Source organism: Lactuca serriola, chromosome 6, assembly GCF_051521515.1.
Source record: "Lactuca serriola cultivar US96UC23 chromosome 6, Lser_US96UC23_V15, whole genome shotgun sequence".
Taxonomy (NCBI): Eukaryota; Viridiplantae; Streptophyta; class Magnoliopsida; order Asterales; family Asteraceae; genus Lactuca; species Lactuca serriola.
Window position 1 is genome coordinate 164,330,056 of NC_136413.1, and position 21,315 is coordinate 164,351,370.

General features: G+C 41.7%; 1 protein-coding gene across 1 annotated transcript; it reads left to right on the plus strand.

Annotated features, from left to right (window-relative positions):
- Nucleotides 1–15,208: 15,208 nt before the first annotated feature.
- LOC145060360 (uncharacterized) lies at nucleotides 15,209–19,857 on the plus strand. Its single transcript, XM_079008043.1, has 2 exons — nucleotides 15,209–15,668; nucleotides 19,823–19,857. Exons 1-2 carry the CDS (start codon nucleotides 15,209–15,211, stop codon nucleotides 19,855–19,857), a joined length of 495 nt encoding a protein of 164 aa, XP_078864169.1.
- Nucleotides 19,858–21,315: the final 1,458 nt, after the last annotated feature.

The following is a 21,315-nucleotide window of genomic DNA, read 5'->3' on the forward strand; positions in this document are numbered from 1 at the left end:
GTATACGTTGTGAAAGAGAACTTTGATTAAAATCTCGTAAAACCTTTATAAACCAGTTTAAAGTGAGTTTTAAATAAAGCAGTATAAATAAGAGTCTTGAAACACACGAAAAACCTTTTTGAAAACCATTATAGTGTCCTACTCGGTAAAACAATATACAGTGTGGTAAAATCTTGTGCATGCGGGTTATCAATCACATGTGATTGATATGATAACTGGCATGTTTAACTTGTATTCCCCCCCCCTATAAAACATGTAAAAACATTGAAAGGTTCATTCAGGGGTATGAACTCACCTGGTGTAAGTAGGTCCGAAGAAGGTGTCGTTTGGGCGTTCGGTGTCACGTAAGGACTCGAACACACACAATGACCTATTTAACATATGATAACATATGTTCACATACAATTAGTATATTTAATACTAATTAAACAAGTATACGCGCTCAAAGGAGCGGAAAACACTTTGGTTAAGTGTTTGGGGTGTCCCGGGTAGCATCTAAAGGTGTGTATGGCTTAGGAATGGAGTTTACTCTCTGAGAATAAACTCCCAAAGCTTAGTTTACGGCCCAGGGACATCTCACCATGAGTTTACGGCCGTAAACTCATGGTGAGGGGTTCTAGTGTGTTTTAAGGCTTCTAACTTGTTCATGGAATTATTCTAGGTCCAAAACTATATAGCGTGAATGAGTTTAAGGTCTTTAAGGGCATCTTAATGGAGTTTACGGCCCAGGGACAACTCCTAAGGGAGTTTACGACCGTAAACTCTTATTCCTTGAGTTTTGTGAAGTTTCAAGCCCCTAATACCTTGCTAGTAATTTATAATGAAGTGTGAGGCCATTTGGGGGGATTAAAACTATCATTTGGGTATGTTTAGGGGTGTTTACGGCCCTGGTACATGCCTGGGCCATAAACTCCTTTTGTCCCTCCATTTTGATGTGTTTAAATGGTTTAAACCCGAAATGATAAGCCCCTAATTTATGTATTAAGTCCAAGGGTGGTTTGGGAGTGTTTTTGGGGCTTTTAGACATGTTTAAGAGGTGTTTACGGCCTTGGCATATGCCTGGGCCGTAAACTCTCTTTTACCCCCTAAAATCATGTGTTTTAATGTTTAAACATTCCTAGGTTAAATCCCTAATTTATTTCCAAGCCTTTAGGGACATTTTGGGGTCTTTTTGGCCTCATTTAAGGTGTTTACGGCCTAAGGAGGAGCTTAGGCCGTAAACTCCATTCTAACAGCTTCTAAGTCCGATTTCTAAGTTATAAACACGAATATCAATATGTTTAGAACAAGCTAGGATAAGTGGACTTACGATTTTGAAGCGTTTAGTTGCGGATTCGGCTCGAAAACGGGTCTAGTGAGAGAGTATAGAGAGAGAGGGTGGAAAAGGCTCCAATGGAGTTTACTCCCCCTTATATATGGGTGGGAGTTGGAGCTCAGTGGAATTCTACCCGATACTGCCGTTATACGGGGCTTTTGGTCGCACCTGATTTGGTGGTCGTAATAATAAAAACTAACTTTTTCCAAATAAATGGAAATGTGTGTTATGTGTTTTTATTTCCTTTTATCATGACTTAACGGCGTATTAAAATATAAACAAATGAAATGTTTATTAAATTGATGACCTCTAATTAACGGAACTTTTATAAACTGGAATATTCCGTTAACGGTAACGGGGAAATGTAACGGAAACAACTTGGGTTGTCACATACCCGCTAATAAAACTCGTATCTCTACTAGTAGCTCCCCCAAGAAGCTTCAACCCCAATAACATTCGCCCAATGTCAGTAGGGAATAAACCTGTACGAAGCTTCCTACCATCACATGAAGGACAAAATAGCTTAGTTTTCTTGATATTTAGCTCAAGCCCCAATCGTGGGCATGCCACCCTAATGATGTCCAATACTCTAGCCACCTCCTCTGAATCTCCAATGATGGTCCCGTCATCAAGGTACCAAGCATGAAGAAGAAGCTTGCAATTGTCTCTAATTTTATGTATAAGTGGGTGCAATACAAGAGCACAAAGAAGTGGTCCCAAATGGTCGCCTTGATGGACCCCAATAGTCGACCAAATATGCTTATCTCCTAAATACAACCTTGCTGCATGTTCATATAAGAATTTTACCAATAAGGAAATGGAAGGGCACCTCATCCTGACCTCATGAAGTAAGGCAGATCTATCCACCAAATTGAAGGAATTCGAGAAATCCACAGTAAGCATTGCAAGAGAGCCATCATCATGACGTGCACTCAACACCCTATTGACACTATGAAGTATAGCTTCAGCGCCACCCGACACTCCTTCTCAAAATTGAAAGTCATTAAGGTTATTAAAATAAGATCAGTTATTAAAAAATGCTACGTGCTTACCATCCTCACCATTTTTCGTAGTCGTATTCGAATAGAGCTACCAAAAAGTGTTGAATAAATAATCTTTTCCCTGAATGTGTTTATATAGCGATGTTGCATCAGTTTCTCCCAATCGACCCATTGTTCAATTATGAAAAAACCATTTACTCTTGTGTTTCTCGAACCTGCTGTTTCAAAAACAAAGTTCAGTCTAGCAAAAGTAGTGTTTCTTGAACCTGCCATCTCGAAAAAAAGTTTGTGCTACTACAAACCAAAAACATATAAACCTGTCGTTTTTATATGATAATTAATGCATATTAATCCGTTCACTTCTCTACTACTATGGTCAACTGACTAATGTTGACTTATTAGGGAAGACTTACACCACCTTTTCTGTTATGACAACTTGCTTTAAAAGCAATATCGTCAGTCCAAGTTCTCAATTTTCACTGAGATTATTACCTAATTGCTATTAGATAAAAAATAGCATTATTTTAATGAGAAATAACAATTCTCTTCCAGTTAGGACAAAGCCAATGCCCATGCCTGATGCTAATGATGTTCATGGTTCTTAACCACGAAATAGGAACTTAGACAAGGACCATTCGTCCCTAAAACCAAGGAATCATGGTAAGCCAAAAACTCACAAATCCAAGCGAGGTTTGGGTTCTAATCCGACCAACGTCATGTGGCTTCCAGGCAATCTCGTACTAAGAACAACAAGAATAGGGTAGTCGTATAAAGTAACAAATTATGCTAATGAACAAACTTTGTGTTACAAATTTGGTGCTTACAGTTATATGCAACAGACTTGTAAGGATACTCTCGAAGAAGTTTAAAACTATCATAATTGAAGAAAAGTTGAAGCAAATGCTATCGAAACAAACACATTCCTTGAGACCCCCGATTTTGCGGCTCAAATGGGAAAATAGAGCTATTGTTTAACTCTATGATTGTTTTTTTTATCCTTTTGGATTATGCTTTCCTATTTAGATTTTATCTATTTTTTAGATTATGGTTTGTTTGACCTCGATCATGTTTCTCAAATCAACGTGAAGTTTTCTTTTTATGCAATTACTTTATACGTGTGGCTGACTTTAATTTTTTTTTTTTACCTTTAGGCACATATATTGGGTCGATTGATTGTCTGGTTGATAGTGGTACCGCACATACTATCCTAAAATCTAAGTATTACTTTATCAACATTATGCCAAAAGTAACTTCAGTGATAACAGTTTCGGGCCTGTCGACCGTTGTTGAAGGCTTTGGTAAAGACCAATCTATGTTTTCAAATGGTACTCCTTTAACCATATATGAATCCTTATATTGTCCAAGTTCCAGTCGAAACTTGGTGAGTTATAAGGATATTTGAGAAAACAAGTTTCATCTCGAAACTGTTCGAGAAAATGGTATTGAATACCTTTACATTACCTTCGCTTAGTGCGAACAAAAGCATATACATAGATGTTGAGATGTTTTTCAAATTTTTTATATGTTATCATGATCCAAAACATTGAAAGTAATCTAATCATTCATCGAGCTCCCATTGACAAAGGCACTTATATTATAACGTCCCAAAAATACCGAGTAAATTTTCATTCTTAAAAAAGTCAAAACCATTCATTCATTACTCCAAAAGACAATCAAAGTAAAAGTATTCTCAAAACATCAGAGTAATATCATAAACAGTCATTGAAGAAATAAATCTCCAGGGGATGCAGTGTGATGAAGTCGGACTCTTCCTTACCTAAAAATATTTAAACCACAAAACCGCAAGAACAAAGCTTGGTGAGCTTCCCCAAGATACCACATACAACATATACATAAATAAATATCACAGCACGTGGAACAAGAAGTTGTGTATAATAATGAACGTTGACCAAAACAACTGAATACCGCTAAAAGAAACTACCATTCAAAGTTTGTGGAACAAGAAGTCATAAAGACAAAATACATATGTTGCATCCATGTGACTAATTAAAGGTTCAAAAGACACCAATGTTCTGCATGTAGCAACAAGATACACTAGTACATAACATAAAAGTTTAAAAAGACAACACATGTTCGTATTCAATCACCTAATCTAAATCTACTGCATTTGTTGTTGAACTGCCTTCACCATTTTTCTATACACTCTTTTTGCAAGTTTAGCATTCAAAATTCTCATATAGCCTTTTTGATCTAACACTACCACCCCTTTCCTTTGCATTAACCTATAATAGACAAAATTACAATATTACCCTTTAATTGATATATTGTTTAAATATTCTATAATGCATGGTGCAGTACATACCCTCCTCGTAGGAACACCATGCACTCCTCCTTCACCACCATTCACTACTTTCACTACTCATTCACCCATTGGAACCTCATTTATTCCACCACCATTCACTCTATGCACTCCTCCTTCACCTCCATTAACTCCTCCTTAACCTACAGATTCATGTACAAGATAAAATTTGAATGATTATTAATGTGTTTACATTGATCAAATAACAATGTCATTACAATATACATGGTTAGCCTTGCTTCTCTTTGTTCTTTTCACTCTGAGCTTACTTGGCCTCTGTTTTGGTGTACTTCACCTTGTTATGGACAAACATATGACAAGCACCACAGACAATGGGTTTACCTAACTTTGACATTTTATGCTTCCCCATTCTCTCTAAGACATCTTTCTTCCTTTTTACTGTAGGTATTCTAGGCATCCTTTTTTTTAGGAGGTAAATGTGGGGTGAATGTGGTTTCTGGCCACATGTTACTACCATTCATAGGCAATATATTTTTCATATATGTTTTATTATAATTTGACCTACAGAAAATAGGATCCACATACGTATCAACACCTCTATTAAGAAATAAAATTGTAGCAATAGAATGGGCACACCCATATCCATTCATTTTCTATAACCTACAAGAAAATGTTTTCTTTTCAAGATCCACATCATAAGAGTCACCTCTATTTCTAGTCTCAAACTTGTTTAATCCACTTGGGTGCACTTGCCAATACCTAGCTTTAATCTTCACACCATTCAACAACCGCCTAATGGAAAGACTTACCTCCTTTGACCGTTTTTTGTTTCAAGTTATACATCCTCTCCATGATATATAACCTCAGATCCTCCAACAAAGTGATAATTGGTTTCTTTTCGGCATCCATAACTACTGGATTAAAGCTCTCTGAAACACCACTCTCCACTATAGTACAAGCCCTGCCTACCTCATAAAATACTCTTGACCAGGTATTTGGATCCTTTTCTATCAAATAGTTATGGGCTTCTTGGCTTAACTTTTCCATTTCTTTCATGAAGAAGTTGAAAGACTATGGTGTTGTTGCATTGCAAGCCTTCCAAAATAAGCTCTCAAAAATTTCCCTGCAAACTTTTTCTTAAAGTTTGCAACAATATGCCTTGCATATTGTCTATGCTCATCACAAGGAAGCACCTCCTTAACTGCCTCCATAAGACCCTACCAAAGTTTCAATATAAGTATTTGAAAAGTATAAAATCAGTAATGTAAATGTGTAAGTTTTTTGTTACCTTGTATTGATCAAACATTAAGGTGAACTCAGTTCCCATATCTAGTTCAAAATCATCTCTCAGTAGCTCCAAAAACCACATCCAATTCTCTTTATTCTCAACACACACTATTGCCCATGTAACTGGAAAGATGTGATTGTTAGTGTCTCTTCCCACAACCCACAGTAACTCCTTGGTGCATACATCTTTAAGGAAACACCTATCTATCCCTAACACCTTTATACACCATTTTAACCAACTAGTTTTCATATTAGCAAAAGATAGATAGAACTTACTGAAGTAATTCAAACCATCAGGCATGCTTGGAACATCCATTTTAACTGTTGAACCTAGATTGATTCTTCTAATTTCCTCCCTATAAGACAATAATTTTGCATAATGCTCAATAAGGGTCCCCTAAATAAGAATCATGGTATGTGCACTTTCTTTTTTACATTGAATTAAATTTACATGTATTACAAACTTCCTGATGACCTTAAATATCAATTATTTAATAGTTAGCTTCTGTCTGTGCAAAGTTTCCTTTGTATATGTTCTCCTATCCATGAGTATGTGACAATGGAACCAACTTTGTATTTTCTAGCAAAATTATGGTCAATATTCAATGACTTCATTTGATGTGACACCTCCTGACTCATCTAGGAAGCCTATAATTTGAATGTGCAAGCTCCTTAGCAACACTAAAACATCCCAAAAATACGGTCCAAAAATTTCGTTTTAATTTATAAATAAAACCATAGTAATCCAAATCATCTCATAAAAACATAAGTGATAATATCTCAAAACATCATATCAAAACACTGTATCAAAATCACATATCCAAATATCAGAGTAAATCATCCCAGGCTAAACGCTGTGGTGTGTGTGATGCAGTCATCCCGAGCTCTTCCCCTTACTCGCGGAAGAACCTGAAACCAAAACTAAAAATTGTTAGCACGAAACTTAGTGAATCCCCCCAAACTACCACATACCATAAACATAATCACATAATAACATATAATGGGCCTTGCCTGATACATCGGGCCCTGCCCGACATCGGACTGAAGTCCGGCATCGGGCCCCGCCCGACATTGGACCAAAGTCCGGTATACATATAACATATCAACAAGGATATAACATAAACACATAACATAAACATATAAACATTCCTCGGGCTTGCCCAGACATCAGACCGAAGCCCAGAACATATAAACATAACATATAAGCTAAACATTCCTCGGGCTTGCCCCGACATCCGACCGAAGTAGGGATGTCAAAAACCCCCATGGGACCCCGCTCCTGCGGGACCCCGATACCGTACGTGACTAAATATTTAAAAAAACCGAGAGCGGGAGCGGGGGCGGGGGCATAATTAAACCCCGTATATTTTCGAGACCTGGGTCGGGAGTCGGTATTTCTGTCCTGTACTCCCGCAGGGGCCCCGGTTGTACATTTATGTAAAAAGTATATATTTAATATAAAATACATATACAAAATAGATTTTCTAATTTTAGGTTTAGTGTGGGTTTCACTTTCCCGTTTCCAATTAATGGATGTTGAAGATATAGCGAATTGATCATATATTTTTGGACATGTAAGTATTTTATATTTGTAATGTTGGATTTATCTTATTTTATATTTGTAAGATTGTTGGAATTGTCGTTTTGTAATGTTGGATTTTTAATTTTTTAGTTTCTAAAAGATTAGGTTTTAAGCTTTTAAGGCTATTAAAAATAGTTTTTTAGCCTAAAACAAAGCAGTTTTTTAGCAAAAGAAATCAAATTTTAAGCCTATAAACCGGGGGAACGGGGGCGAGACCAGGGGTAATGGAGGTAACCAGGGGAGGGACCGGGGGCTATGTAAACAGGGGATCCGGGAGCGGGACCAGGGGCGAGGGCAACAGCTGATTTCGGGAGCGAGGGCGGGGGCAGCTATTTCCGCTACCGTTTGGTCCCATTGACATCCCTAGACCGAAGCTTGGAACATATAAACATAACATATAAGCTAAACATTCCTCGGGCTTGCCCTGACATTGAACCGAAGCCCGAAACATATAAACAAACACATGCTAGAATCACGAAGACATCAAGCATACAAATATTCCTCTGGATTTCCCCAGCATCGGACTGAAGTCCGAAACATATAACCTACATCGGGCTAACCTCAACATCAGACTTAAGTCTGGCACATACTAGCATACATATACGGGCCAACATTGGTGCCTTCGACCCATTTATACAGGAAGAAGACTCACCTCAAATGTCGAGTGAAGTAGCTGAATGTATCTACTCTTTCAATCGGCTCTACTCACACCCTATACAAAACAACCCGTTAGATACCATTCCTTACATCTAGACCCCTTCATGGGTCAACCTTGGTCAAAGTCAAGGCCCAAATCAAATTCAACGCTCATCAAAGTCAAATTCAACATTCCGAGTTGAATCAACTCGTCGAGTCATCCCCATGACTCGCCGAGTTCCCTTGCTACTTGTAGTCATGATAAAACGAGTCAATTCGTCGAGTCCTTCCTTAGACTCGTCAAGTTCTACCCTATTCAGAATTGGGACAAATCGACTCAACTCGTCAAGCTCCTCTATGGACTCAACGAGTTCCTCAGTCTGTTTGGGCCATCTTAATGGATTAAGCCCTACTCTTCAGATCTAAGATTCATGCTTCTCATATACACTGAAAATATCCTTTTAAGGGTAAAGTTTCCAACTTTACCCGTTAATACCTTTGCTTAGTGGGTTTAACTCAAACCCTAACTCTTAGGGACCTAGATCTTGGTCCACAAGCCATCCATACTCCAAACTAAAGCATACAAACAGAGATCTAGAACCTAAGCACTACATGAAAACGTAAAGCTTCCACCTTTCTCTACATGCACGACCTTTCGAGCTTAAAAGGCCAAAATGATACCCTATGGCTTGCATGGGGCTTCAATGGCCATAAAGTTTGCACCTTTATGCCATGAAAGCCCTCCAAGATTCCATATCTGAAGGTTTACTCACTTGGGGTGTCCATATCCCAAAGGTCAAGCTTCTTGGACCAAAAACCCAATAAAGTGATAATAAAGAGATCTAAGAAGCTACTAAGCAAGTTTGAGACTTGATTACTAGAAAACGATGAGGATGAAATGGAGTCTCTGGATCTACTAGCTTCTTCTTGAATCCACAAGCTTTTACTTCCTTCACAAGCTTCAAAACACACCAAGTTTCACTCAAAATGGCTCACAAGATCACAAATGCATTAGGGTTTCTGAATATAGGTTTTGGGACTTGGAGGCTGGAAATAAGGCCAAAAAGTGGGGATTAGGATGCTTAAATAGGGTGAAAAACCCCGAAATTAGGGTTTCATCTTGGCAACCCTACTCGTCGAGTTGAGGGCTCTGAACTCGTCGAGTAGGTTACTTTAAACCCGCGTCAATTCTGGTTTCTACTCGATGAGTTTGGGGCTCCCACTCGTCGAGTTGCTTTACAAAAATGAATAAATTATAATTACAATTCTCCCTCACTTGTCTTAGACTTCATCCTCGAAGTCTTCTGCGTCAGGAAAAAACTTTGGGTAATGCTTCCTCATCTCATCCTCGGGCTCCAATTCTACTCTGAGCCCTTGCGGTGCTGCCACTGCACCTTCACCAACTTAACCCTCTTCTTCCTCAGCTTATTCGTCTTCTTTTAGAGAATAGATGCCGGTCTATCGATGTATTTCAGGCTGTCATCAACATGTATATCCTCTAGAGGCACAACTATGGAGTCATCCACTAAGCACTCCCGCAGCTGGGAAACATGAAAAGTGTTGTGGATCTGGATGAGTGCTGCTGGAAGGTCCAATCGATACGCCACCTTGCCTACCCGGGCTATAACCCTAAAAGGACCGATGTACCTGGGCCTACCTTGCCTCGCTTCTTGAACCGGATGACACCTTTCCAAGGTGACACCTTCAGGAGAACCATGTCGCCCACCTGAAACTCCAAGTCTGAACGGTGCTTGTCGGCATAGCTTTTCTGCCAAAGCTGAGCAGTCTGGATCCTGCTTCGGACCTGCTAGATCCTCTCAGTGGTCTTGAGTAATACCTCCGTACTCCCCATGACCCTTTGACCGACCTCTCCCCAACAGATTGGGGTCCTACACTTTCACCCGTAGAGCATCTCGAAGGGAGGTCGATCTATGCTAGTGTGGTCGTTGTTGTTATACGAAAATTCCGCTAACGGAAGATACGTATCCCTACTGCCATGTGTAAAGCCGAAAATTTCAAAACAAATTTTCATTTAAAAACAGTCGTTTAATTCTTAAAATACTTTGCTTAAAATCTCATTCATAATCGAATTACAAAACGTAACTCCATTTTCACTTGCATAATAAACCAGGATCCTCAAAACATGACTCTTTCTCTGGTGTGTACAATCGAGCCGGTGCCGTTTCGTGATCCTGAGAGAAACCTGAAACACATAACACAAAACACTGTAAGCATGAAGCTTAGTGAGTTCCCCAAAATACCACACATACACATATTAGCCACTCGAGGCTATAACTCTGTGGGTCCGTGGACCCTACTCTATGAACCCTCTGGTTCTAACTCTGTGAACCTTCCGGTTCTAACTCTGGGAACCTTCCGGTTCTAACTCTGTAAACATGCACAACATAAATCACATAGAAATAATGCAGTACAACACATAGCATACAAATACTCTGTCACATAACTCTGGTTACCTACTCAAGGTAAAGTATAGTGAGAAGACTCACCTCGCGTATCTCGATAACTCGCAAATCCCGGAAATCACTTGCGCTACATCCTCCGAGCTATAATCCTCCTATAGCACAATATATCTCTAATTAACACTTTCACAACTAAGGTTGACTACCCCTATCAAGTCAACACTGGTCAACTCTAACGGTCAACTTTGACCGGACTCGGCGAGTCTATACGTGTTCACTGACTCCCTAGGATCCTCTCTTGACACGTCGAGTACTTCCCTGACTCGACGAGTTCCACCTGGCATGAATCGCGGGGCCACCACGACTCAACTCGCGGAGTCTCAAGAACAACTCGGCGAGTTCCAGCTTGACTCAGTCCACCTGTCAACCCTGTCTGACTCTCCCTGACTCACTGAGTCAACCCTTAACTCGGTAAGACTACTCACTGAGTGGTTATGGACAATCTTCATGCTACTCGCCGAGTCTGTTCTTCGGACTCGGCGAGTCTAAGCCATGCATGAACTCAAACTCACTCCTGAGGTCAGATCCGTTCTAGTAACTCATAGATCCAGTCCTTCCAAGCACATTTATCACGTAAAGTTACAATCTTGGTGCTCATGCAAAGGTCCAAAGGCTTTATTTGATGATATGGTCTCTAGAGTGCTATTCTAAGCTCATGGCCTCCATTAACACTCATAAATCTTGAGGGAAAAGAGTCTCTGGACCTCTTTGGGTCCAGATCTAAAGCATCAACACAAAAAGAGGCCAATTACTCCATGAATCATTCCACAAAGAAGCCCTAACTCTAAGATTTACACCAAGGGCTGAGAAAGGAACGAATGGTTACCTCAAATGAAGTCTCTGGACTCAGGAATCACTGGATTAGCACCTCCTTTGGTCTCCTCTTGTCTTGATCCTCTTCTATATGCAAAATCACCCACAAGTAATCAAGGATCTTCCTCTTTTCTCTCACAAAACGCTCAAGGACTCTTTTAGGGTTCTCTCTGGGGTAGGTGGCCGCAAATGACGGCCATAAGCCCCTTTAAATAGGTCTCATACCCTGAAATTTAGGGTTTCATTAAACAGCGTGGACTCGCCGAGTCCGGACGCGAACCCTTTCCCAATCTGCGATCATACTCGGCGAGTTTGAGCTCCAACTCGCCGAGTCTCCTCACAAAACACCAAAATTAAGAAGAATAAATAATACCTGGGAATCCGGGCTGTTACAATTCTCCCCCACTAGAACTAGACTTCACCCTCGAAGTCTCGCTCTGCAAATAACTCCGGATGCTGCTCACGCATCTCAAGCTCCGGCTCCCAAGTCATCTTGGACCCCTTACAATGCCGCCACTGAACCAAAACCAAGGGTATCTCCTTTTTTCTCAGAACCTTGATTTTCCGATCTCTGATTGCCACTGGTCTCTCAACATAATTCAGCCTCGCATCCATATGAATATCCTCTAATGGAACCACTGCCGACTCATCGGCTATACATTTCCTCAGTTGCGACACATGAAAAGTGTCGTGAATCTGCCCCAACTCTGCTGGCAAATCCAAACGATAGGCTACCCGACCTACCCTCGCGATCACTCGGAATAGACCAATATATCGGGGCCCCAACTTGCCCCTCTTCCTGAATCGAATCACTCCTTCCAAGGAGAGACCTTCAGGAGTACAAGGTCACCGACCAAAAATTCGAGCTCGGACCGGCGCCTGTCCGCATAACTCTTCTGGCGACTCTGAGCGGTCAATAACCTCTGCCTGATCTGATGTATCTGCTCTGACGTCTGAAGCACAATCTCTGTACTTCCCATCACACATTGCTCTACCTCTCCCCAACAAATGGGGTCCAATATCCCTTCCCTACAACAACTCAAAGGGCGGCATACTGATGCACTAATGATGGCTGTTGTTGTAGGAAAATTCTGCCAAGGGCAAATACGGGCCACAATTTCCCCCCGAAATCTAATACACATGCCCGAAACATATCCTCGAGCGTCTGAGTCGCTCGCTCTCTCTGAAGTGTCCACAGACATCACCATGGTAAACTCTAGCTTATTTCTCATATTCATCTTCGATACCGAGCACCAGGTCAGCTTTTGGCCCCACGGCTGAACCCCCAAAGGTCACACATAACATGATCCAAAACATTTCACTAAATTCCTCCTTGTGACCACTATCACAGCCCAGTGACACGCAAGTCACGAAATTCCCTTTTCCTCATAAAAATACAATCCAATCGAAGATCGACTCAGCTCTAACCTCTGGCGTCTGCTGCGCATATTCTCCCGCGCGCCTCGCTGACCCTCCCGACAGAGACGGAGACCCCAGTCTCGCCCCGGTTTAACCACTAGGATTCCAAAAACTCAACACTAGGGCTACTTAAGCCTAAAGCTCTTCTGCATCATGCACTTATCGGAGAACACTCCATCATCACACTCTCTTGCCATCTAGTGGGTACTATGGCTTCCCACAACATTACGACAGCCTCTGACTAGTGAGTACTACGGCTCTCTGTATTACCATGACTCCCTCCCTCTGACTTGTGAGTACTACGGCTCCCCGTAGCATCACAACACCCTCTGACTGGTAAATACTACGGCTCCTTGTAGCATCACGACTCTCTCTCTCTCTCTCTCTCTGACTTGTGAGTACTATGGCTCCCCGTAGCATCACAACACCCTCTGACTGGCGAATACTACGGCTCCCCGTAGCATCACTACTCTCTCTCTCTCTGACTTGTGAGTACTACGGCTCCCCGTAGCATCACCCTATACTCTCATTCTCATTACAACACCTCACTATGTTCACTAACTCATGCACCGGGGTTTATCATAGATAGTTACACACACACACTTGCTGTACTTGCCTCCTCAGTTGTCAACTGAAAGGCCCTGCTCTTCGCCACAGGCGCCTCTGTCCGGCTCTGACGACCATAAGTAATCCTCAACATAGCAGGAGTGGGTGCTGCCACCTGTCCTGTTGCTGCTAAACTCTGGCACTAGGATCGCTTGTGTCCCCTCTGATTGCACTGTAAGCAAATCAGATATGATGCTTTCGTGGTGGTGGTAGTAGCTGTACAATCTCTGCTAACTTGACTAGTTCGATCTCACTTAAAGCAGCCTGAACTCCCTGCCTTGCACGTCCCCTTGTGCAACTTGCTGCATTTTCCACAATGGCTGCGACCCTGCTGGCTCCTAGGTCTGTGGTCTGATACCTTGGGCTTCTTGCCCTCACTCCCTGACTGAACCCTCTCGGGTTTCCTCTTCTTCCCCATCTCCAAATCCAACTCTCTCTCTCTCTCTCTCTCTCTCTCTCTCTCTCTCTCTCCCTCTCTCCATCTCTTTCTCTCGCCCTAGCAATCATATTATCCATCGTCTTGCAGCTGGATCGACTCACAAAATGGAGAATATCACTCTGCAACATCTCATGATATCGGGCCTTTTTCATCTCCTCGTCAATGTACTGCGGAACGAGAAGGGCCCTCTCCCTGAACATAGCAGTGATCTCGTTTATTGTCTCAGTCGTCTACTGGAGATCCTAGAACTCCCTAACAAGCTGCTGTACCTCTATCACAGGTGAAAATTCGGCCCTTAACCTGGCTGGTTATACTCTTGTAGAGCGTTCTGCAATGACATGGGAGAGATGTTTAGATATGAGTTCGTACCAGTGATTGAGAAAGAGAGAGAGAGGTTGGCCCAGGAGTTCCTGTCTCTCAAGCATAAGACAGAGACGGTGACTGAGATCACCAAGATGTGTCATGAGAGGGCCCTATTTTTCCCTGAGCATGTGTCGAATGAGTAGGCATGTGTTATTCGGTACCTAAGTATTATGAGGAGCGATATCCGTGAGTTTGTGGCGAACATATCGTATCTGACATTGGTTGAGCTACAAACTAGTGCCAGGAGGAGAGAGATAGAGTTGTAGACTTGGGAGAGAGAGGAGAGGGAGACTGTCATGAGAGATAGGAGACCAGTGCAGTCGCAATCGACAACTAAGCAGCCAAAGCCCGCTGAGTCGAGAGATGGAGGACAGAAGGGCCGCACTTACAGGAAGTGCGTCAAAGGATATGAGGGACCCTATCGGCTGGAGACCATTTGCTACATGTGTGGCAAGGAGGGCATATGGAGAAGGATTGCCCTAATAGATTTAGGGTTTGCTTCAGTTGCATCCAGATGAGTCATTTGAGAGCCGAGTGTCCTCAGCTCACAGCAACGGCGGTTCAGACTTTGGCCTCCGCGAGCTTGCGAATTACTGATGGACGGCAGGGGAAGGCCGAGGCTCCGAGGGCTCGAGGGAGAGCATTTCAGTTGACAGCAGAGGAGGCCAGAGCATCTCCATACATCGTGGCTAGTATGTATTATTTATTTATTTCTGCTGATTTATTATGTTGCTTAGGATATTGTTCATGTTAGGTACTTTCCTTGTGAATTTTGTACATGCGCTTGTGCTGTTTAACTCGGGTGCGAGTCGGTCTTTTGTGTCAGCATTTTTTGTTGTGACTTTAGTATTGCGCAGGAGGCCTTGAGCAGGCCATTGAGATTATCTAATCCTGATGAGCATCTGGTCTCTGCTGCTGTCATCTGTCGGGTTTGTGTGATAGATATTGTTTGTGTTGGGTATCTGATAGATCTTATCCCTATTACGATGGGAGATGTCTGTGTCGTGGGTGTGGATTGGTTAAGTCGGTTTGGGGCTCTAATTGACTGCGAGTTGCAGATGGTGACGGTTCGAGATCCCAGTGGGGGTGTGCTAACCATCTATGACGAGGGTACTAAATCAGGATCAACTTTTTGTTTTGCCGTCAACGCGAGACAGAGTTTACAACATGGGTGTATGGGTTATCTGGCATATACAGTGGATACCCAGGTCGAGGAGAAGAGATCGATTTCCATTTTTGATGTTCCTATTGTGCATGATTTTCCTGATGTTTTCCTAGAGGAATTACTTGGTGTGCCTCATATGAGGCAAGTAGAGTTCCGGATCGATCTAATCCCTGATGTGGTGCCGATTGCCAAAGCACCGTATTGTCGTGCACCTCCTGAGATGCAAGAGTTATCCTCTCATCTTCAGGAGCTATTAAGAAAGGAGTTCATTCAACCGAGCAGTTCTCCGTGTGGAGCACCGATCCTTTTTGTCAAGAAGAAGGATGGATCATACCATATGTGTATTGATTACCGAAAGTTGAACAAGCTAACGATGAAGAACCGTTATCCATTTACTGAAGATTGATGATCTTTTCGATCAGTTTCAAGGGGCATATTGGTTCTATAAGATCGATATGAGGTTTGGCTACCATAAGATGAGGGTACGAGAAGAGGATATTCAGAAGACGACCTTCCAAACTCGTTATGAGCCTTATGAGTTCGTGGTGATGCCTTTTGGACTCACCAAGGCACCGGTGGTGTTCATAGATCTCATGAACTAGGTGTATAGGCCCATGTTGGATCGTTCAATGATCATCTTCATCAATGAAATCCTTGTCTATTTGATGACCAAAGAGCAGTATGAGGAGCATTGGCATGAGATTCTTGGGGTCTTGAGGAGGGAGAGGCTATATGCTAAGTTCTCCGAGTGTGATTTCTAGTTGCGCGAGGTTTGGTTTATGGGACACCTCGTCAACCTGAACGGTATCTTGGTTGACCCAACCAAGATAGATGTGGTAATGCGGTGGGAAGTGCCGAATTCTCCATATGAGATTCAAAGCTTTCACGGTTTGGCGGGATATTATAGGAGATCCATTCGAGACTTCTCCAAGATTAGAGTTCTTATCACTAAGTTGACGAGGAAGGATGTTGTGTTTAGTTGGGCACCTGAGTAGCAGGAATCATTTGAGATTTTTCATTAGAAACTTTGTGAGGCACCATAACTTTCCCTTCCTGAGGGAATTGAGGATTTTATGGTCTACTGCGATGCATCCATTTCAGGGTTGCGTGTTATGTTGATGTAAATGGGACACGTGATTGCATATGCCTTGAAATAGTTGAAGCCTCATGAGGCGAAGTATCCCACCCATGATTTGGATTTGGGGGCGGTGGGTTTCGCTCTCAACATTTGGCACCACTACCTTTATGGAGTTCGATGTACCATCTACACGGACCATAAGAGCCTGAGAATCAGCCTAACATGAACATGAGGCAGAGGAGGTGACTAGATGTAGTGAGAGATTATGACTGTGAGATTCTACATCACCTAGTCAAGGCCAATGTAGTGGCCGACGCCTTAAGCCAGAGAGCGATCAGTACCCCGATTCAGGATGTGTGTTTGAGGATGAATATGATGACCCTAGTTTTGGAAACAATAAAAGAAGCGTAGTCGGAGGCCATAAAGGAAGAAAATTAGAAAAGTGAACGGGTGATCGGCCAAATTTTAGCATTTGATATCAACAGTAGGGGATTTTGACTCTTCACGGGCAGGTTTGGGTGCCATATGTTGGTGGGGCACGACGATTATTGATGGATGAGGCCTACAAGTCAAGATTTTCCATTCACCCAGGGGCTACCAAGATGTATCTTGACCTGAAGCATAGTTATTGATGACCATGTATGAAAAGGGATGTGGCCTGGTTTGTAGAGCGACACTTGACCTACCGGAAGATCAAGGCCGAGCACCAGCGCCCTCACGGCAAGTTGCAACCTTTGGAGGTTCCACTGTGGAAGTGGGACCAGATCACGATGGATTTCATTACAAAATTACCGAAAACCTCAAGGGGATTTGATGCTATCTAGGTGATAGTTGGTCGTTTGATGAAAAATGCTCACTTCCTAGCCATAAGTGAGGGCTCTTCTACAAAAAAGCTAGTTGAGATTTATGTTTGGGAAGTGGTGGCTCGACATGGGGTGCCGACTTCTATTATGTCAGATTGGGATGTTCGTTTTACTTCTAGATTTTGGAAGAGGTTCCACGAAGATTTGGGCACCCGATTGCATTTCATTACCACCTATCATTCATAGACCGACGGGCAGAGCGAGCAGACTATTTAGATGCTCAAGGATATGTTGCGCTCATGCATAACTTATTTTGGTGGGAGCTGGGACTCCTATCTTCCCTTGGTTGATTTTTCTTACAACAACAACCATCATGCCAGTATTGGTATGCCTCCCTTTGAGCTTCTTTATGGGAGGAGATGTCAGACTCCTATTTGCTGGTGCGAGGTCGGACATAGAGTCATGTGGAGCACAGAGATAGTGCTCATGATGACCAAGCTTATCCAATAGGTTAGACAGAGATTGTTGACAGCCCAGAGCTGCTAGAAATGTTATGCGGATCAACGACGCTCAAAGCTACAATTTTAGGTTGGAGATTTGGTGCTTTGAAAAGTATCACCATGGAAGGGTTTTATTCGCTTCAAGAAGTGGGGCAAGCTGGACCCTAGGTTGATTGGCCATTTCAGAGTGTTGGTCCTGGTGGGAAAGGTGGCTTACTGGTTGGAGCTACCTGAGGAGTTGAGTCAGATTCATGATACCTTCCAAGTTACATAGTTGAGGAAGTGTATAGCCGATGAGACAACTGTGGTTCCTTTGGAGGAAATTCAGGTTGATGATTGCTTGAATTACATCGAGAATCTAATGTAAATTCTAGATCAGAAAGTGAAGACCTTGAGGAACAAAGTAGTGAACTTGGTCAAAGTTCAGTGACAACACCGGAAAGGCTCGAAGTAGACTTCAGATTGCGATTCCGAGATGCACAAGCATTACCCTGATCTGTTTTCTGAGGCTGACTTCAACGTGAAATTTGATTCTAGTAGGGGAGAATTGTAACATACCTTTTGTAGGTATTTTCATTTTTGCTCCTTTTGTCAAAAATTGTTGCACTTTATCCCATACGTTAGGCGTACGAGATGTATATGTAACGTACCTAATCGATACATGGAATTACGAAACTCTCGCCGGGCGTACGTGTGGTACGCCGGGCATACTAGACTAAACCTTAAACCCTAAATTTTAGGGTTTGTTCCCTATTTGAAAAACCTTATACCTCCCTTGGACCTCCCATAATCAGCCTCCACTCCTTTAAAGCCCTAATATCGAACCTTAGACTTAAGAGTTAAGAGTGAAGATATTGGATCCTTTTGATAATTTTGTGCATTCTTGTTGAGGAAGAAGGTCATTGAAGAAGGTTTTGTTATATGCAACCTTGTGGATCCAGAAACTACTTCATCTTGTGTATCTTTTAAAGGTATAAAGTCCATACCTTGCTGACATTCTTTCTAGATCTCTTTAGATGGGTTTTTATGAACTTTTTGTACCAACGCTTGGACCTTTGTGAGCATGGAGTGCTCCAAAGCATATTGGTTGTCCTTTTAGATGTTTTCGAGCATTTAGATTGATAAAAATGGTTTCTTGATCGTTTCCTTTGGCTCATACATGAATTAACTAATTTTGAGTGTTGTAAAAGTTAAGGTTTTGTGTTTTGAGCCCTATCTAGCCATGCAAAGGTTTAAAGTCAATGGTATTATGGGTTAAGACATTCTATAGTGGTCAGATCTATGTTTAGAATGAATGTCTTTAGGGATTAAGATATTTTGCATGAAAATGGAGGGAAAACGTGTGTATGTTGCGCGAACGCTTAGCTACACCCCATGTAGCCTTGTGCGAGCACAATTCCTGTGATACGCTCTACGCCCAACGTAGAGCTGAGTACGCCAAGCGTACGAACCTGTGTTGACTTTTTATTTTATTTTTTTACTTTTGGTAATTTTGAAAATTGGGCATTTAGTGAATGGAGAGGGGTTTGTGAAGGGTAAAATGGCCGTTTACTCTAAGTATGGACTAGACATGACTTGGACTTAGTAGTGTCTATGAAAATATCTTAATTATTAATTAAGGTTAATTGGTGTATTTAATTAGGCGGAGTCTAGTTTCGACAGTTCAGGAGTAAGATTTACTAGTCATCAATGGTAGGAGAATCTCCTCACTTATTCTTACATGTGTGGTAGAATAGCTATATATATATATATATATATATATATATATATATATATATATGTGTGTGTGTGTGTGTGTGTGTGTATGTGTGCACGCGCATGATGACAGTTGGTCAAGTGATATTACCGTGTATGTGTTGTTTATATGTGCTGAGACTTCGGGTAGTCTCCAATGTAGCTGGTAGCCTACAGGGCATGTTGTTTGCCTATTGAGACTTTAGGTAGTCTCCATGGGTGTTGATTACCTATAGTTGTTTATTGTGCTGTACACTATTTGATATCTTGGGGATCTCACTAAGTTTTGTGCTTATAATTGTTGATTAACTGTGTTTCAGGTACTTTTGAGGATTGCAGGAAGGCGAAGGATTGATTGTACACATTCTCTTGGAGATTTCTTTACTGGATATTTTTAGGACATTCTAATATTTGATGTAGATCTATATTTGATATTATGATTTTCTTGAGATAATTTTTATGAAAAGTTTTTTTTATATTAAATTAAAAATGAAAATCTTGGTCTAAACTTTGAGGTGTTACATGTTTGGTGGTGGTGGGTCACGACAGGAGGATGCAAAGAGGCTGCCATTGTCGGCTGTGGTGGTTCTCTTTGCCAGTGGAGTGAGACACGAGAAAGTGTGACTTTAATAGGGAGGAGGAAGGGTGAGGAAGTAGGTGGGGGAGGGTGTTTGGATGGTTGTCGGTAGATGTAAATAGGAGAAGAACAAGGTTGAAGTGGTAGTTTTTGTGTCGGCAGTAGGTAGTAACCCTACTGTTGGATTTCTTTCTTGCTCCGACGGTTCACGACAGGGAAGGGGAAAGGGGAGTAGCGGCTGGTGGGAGGTGTTGGGCAGCTTGCTCGACATAAAAAGAGAATGGTGATCGAGCTAGGTGGTGGTTTCTGGTGGGGTTGTCGTGGTCTATGGCGGTAGTCGTGGTGGTGAGCAACATAGACCGGTGTTACAATCATCGATGCATTCCTTTCTTTGCTTGAAACAGGAGCGAAGGTGTGGCAGGGTTAAGAGAGAGAAAGAAAGAGTCGTAAAAGAGAAGAGAGATCATGTTAGTATGTGAGGTAGAAAGAGATTGTATGTGGGCAAATAATATATAAAAATGTGGATGTTGACTGAACATGGGTCAAAGGTGACTCTTTCTTTGTTTAAAGCTATGCATGCATGCATGCCTTTTGCGTCCCCTTTGATTTATCCCACACACAAGGTGCCTTGATTTATATGAAGTTGGCTTTGGAGCTCGTAAAAATAATTTCAAAAGTTCCTAGAAATTGTCGCAGTCGTGGTGATTTGAAATATTCAAACGGAATTCAAATCCGATATATGGATCTCCGTGAAACGGCAATCGAAGTTTCACATCAATCGGGTTCAAGTTAGTTTTCACAAATCCGATTTCGGTACGGGTTAAAAGTACTGGAACAGTAAAATCAAATACTAGTCCAAAGCCTGAGTTCGTAAACATGCTCAAAATTAGTTTACGAGATGTGTAGCTATCCCAAATGGAGCAGTGTAATGTCCAATACCGGGTAAAATCATGTATATACCTGCTTAAAGCTGAAAACATACATAACTTTCTCATAAGATCTCAGTTTTGGATGTTCTTTACATCCACGAAATCCTGAGAACATTTTATATCCAATTTTATCATGCATGACACCCATGTAGGTAACATGTGAAAATTTGATTTGTAGGGCATCGAATTTCATTGATTTTTGAACTAATTCCTGTTTGATGACGATGGTCAACTTTTCAAGCGTTTTAAGGTATCACGAAGGAATTTATGAGTAACATGATCTCATTTGTACTTAAAATTATCAAGG

Coding starts and splice junctions, on each gene's coding strand:
- LOC145060360 (XM_079008043.1), top strand. CDS start 15,209: ATGGGAGATGTCTGTGTCGTGGGTGTGGATTGGTTAAGTCGGTTTGGG. Junction 15,669..19,822: donor GGAGTTCATTCAACCGAGCA/GTTCTCCGTGTG, acceptor ACTGTGTTTCAG/GTACTTTTGAGGATTGCAGG.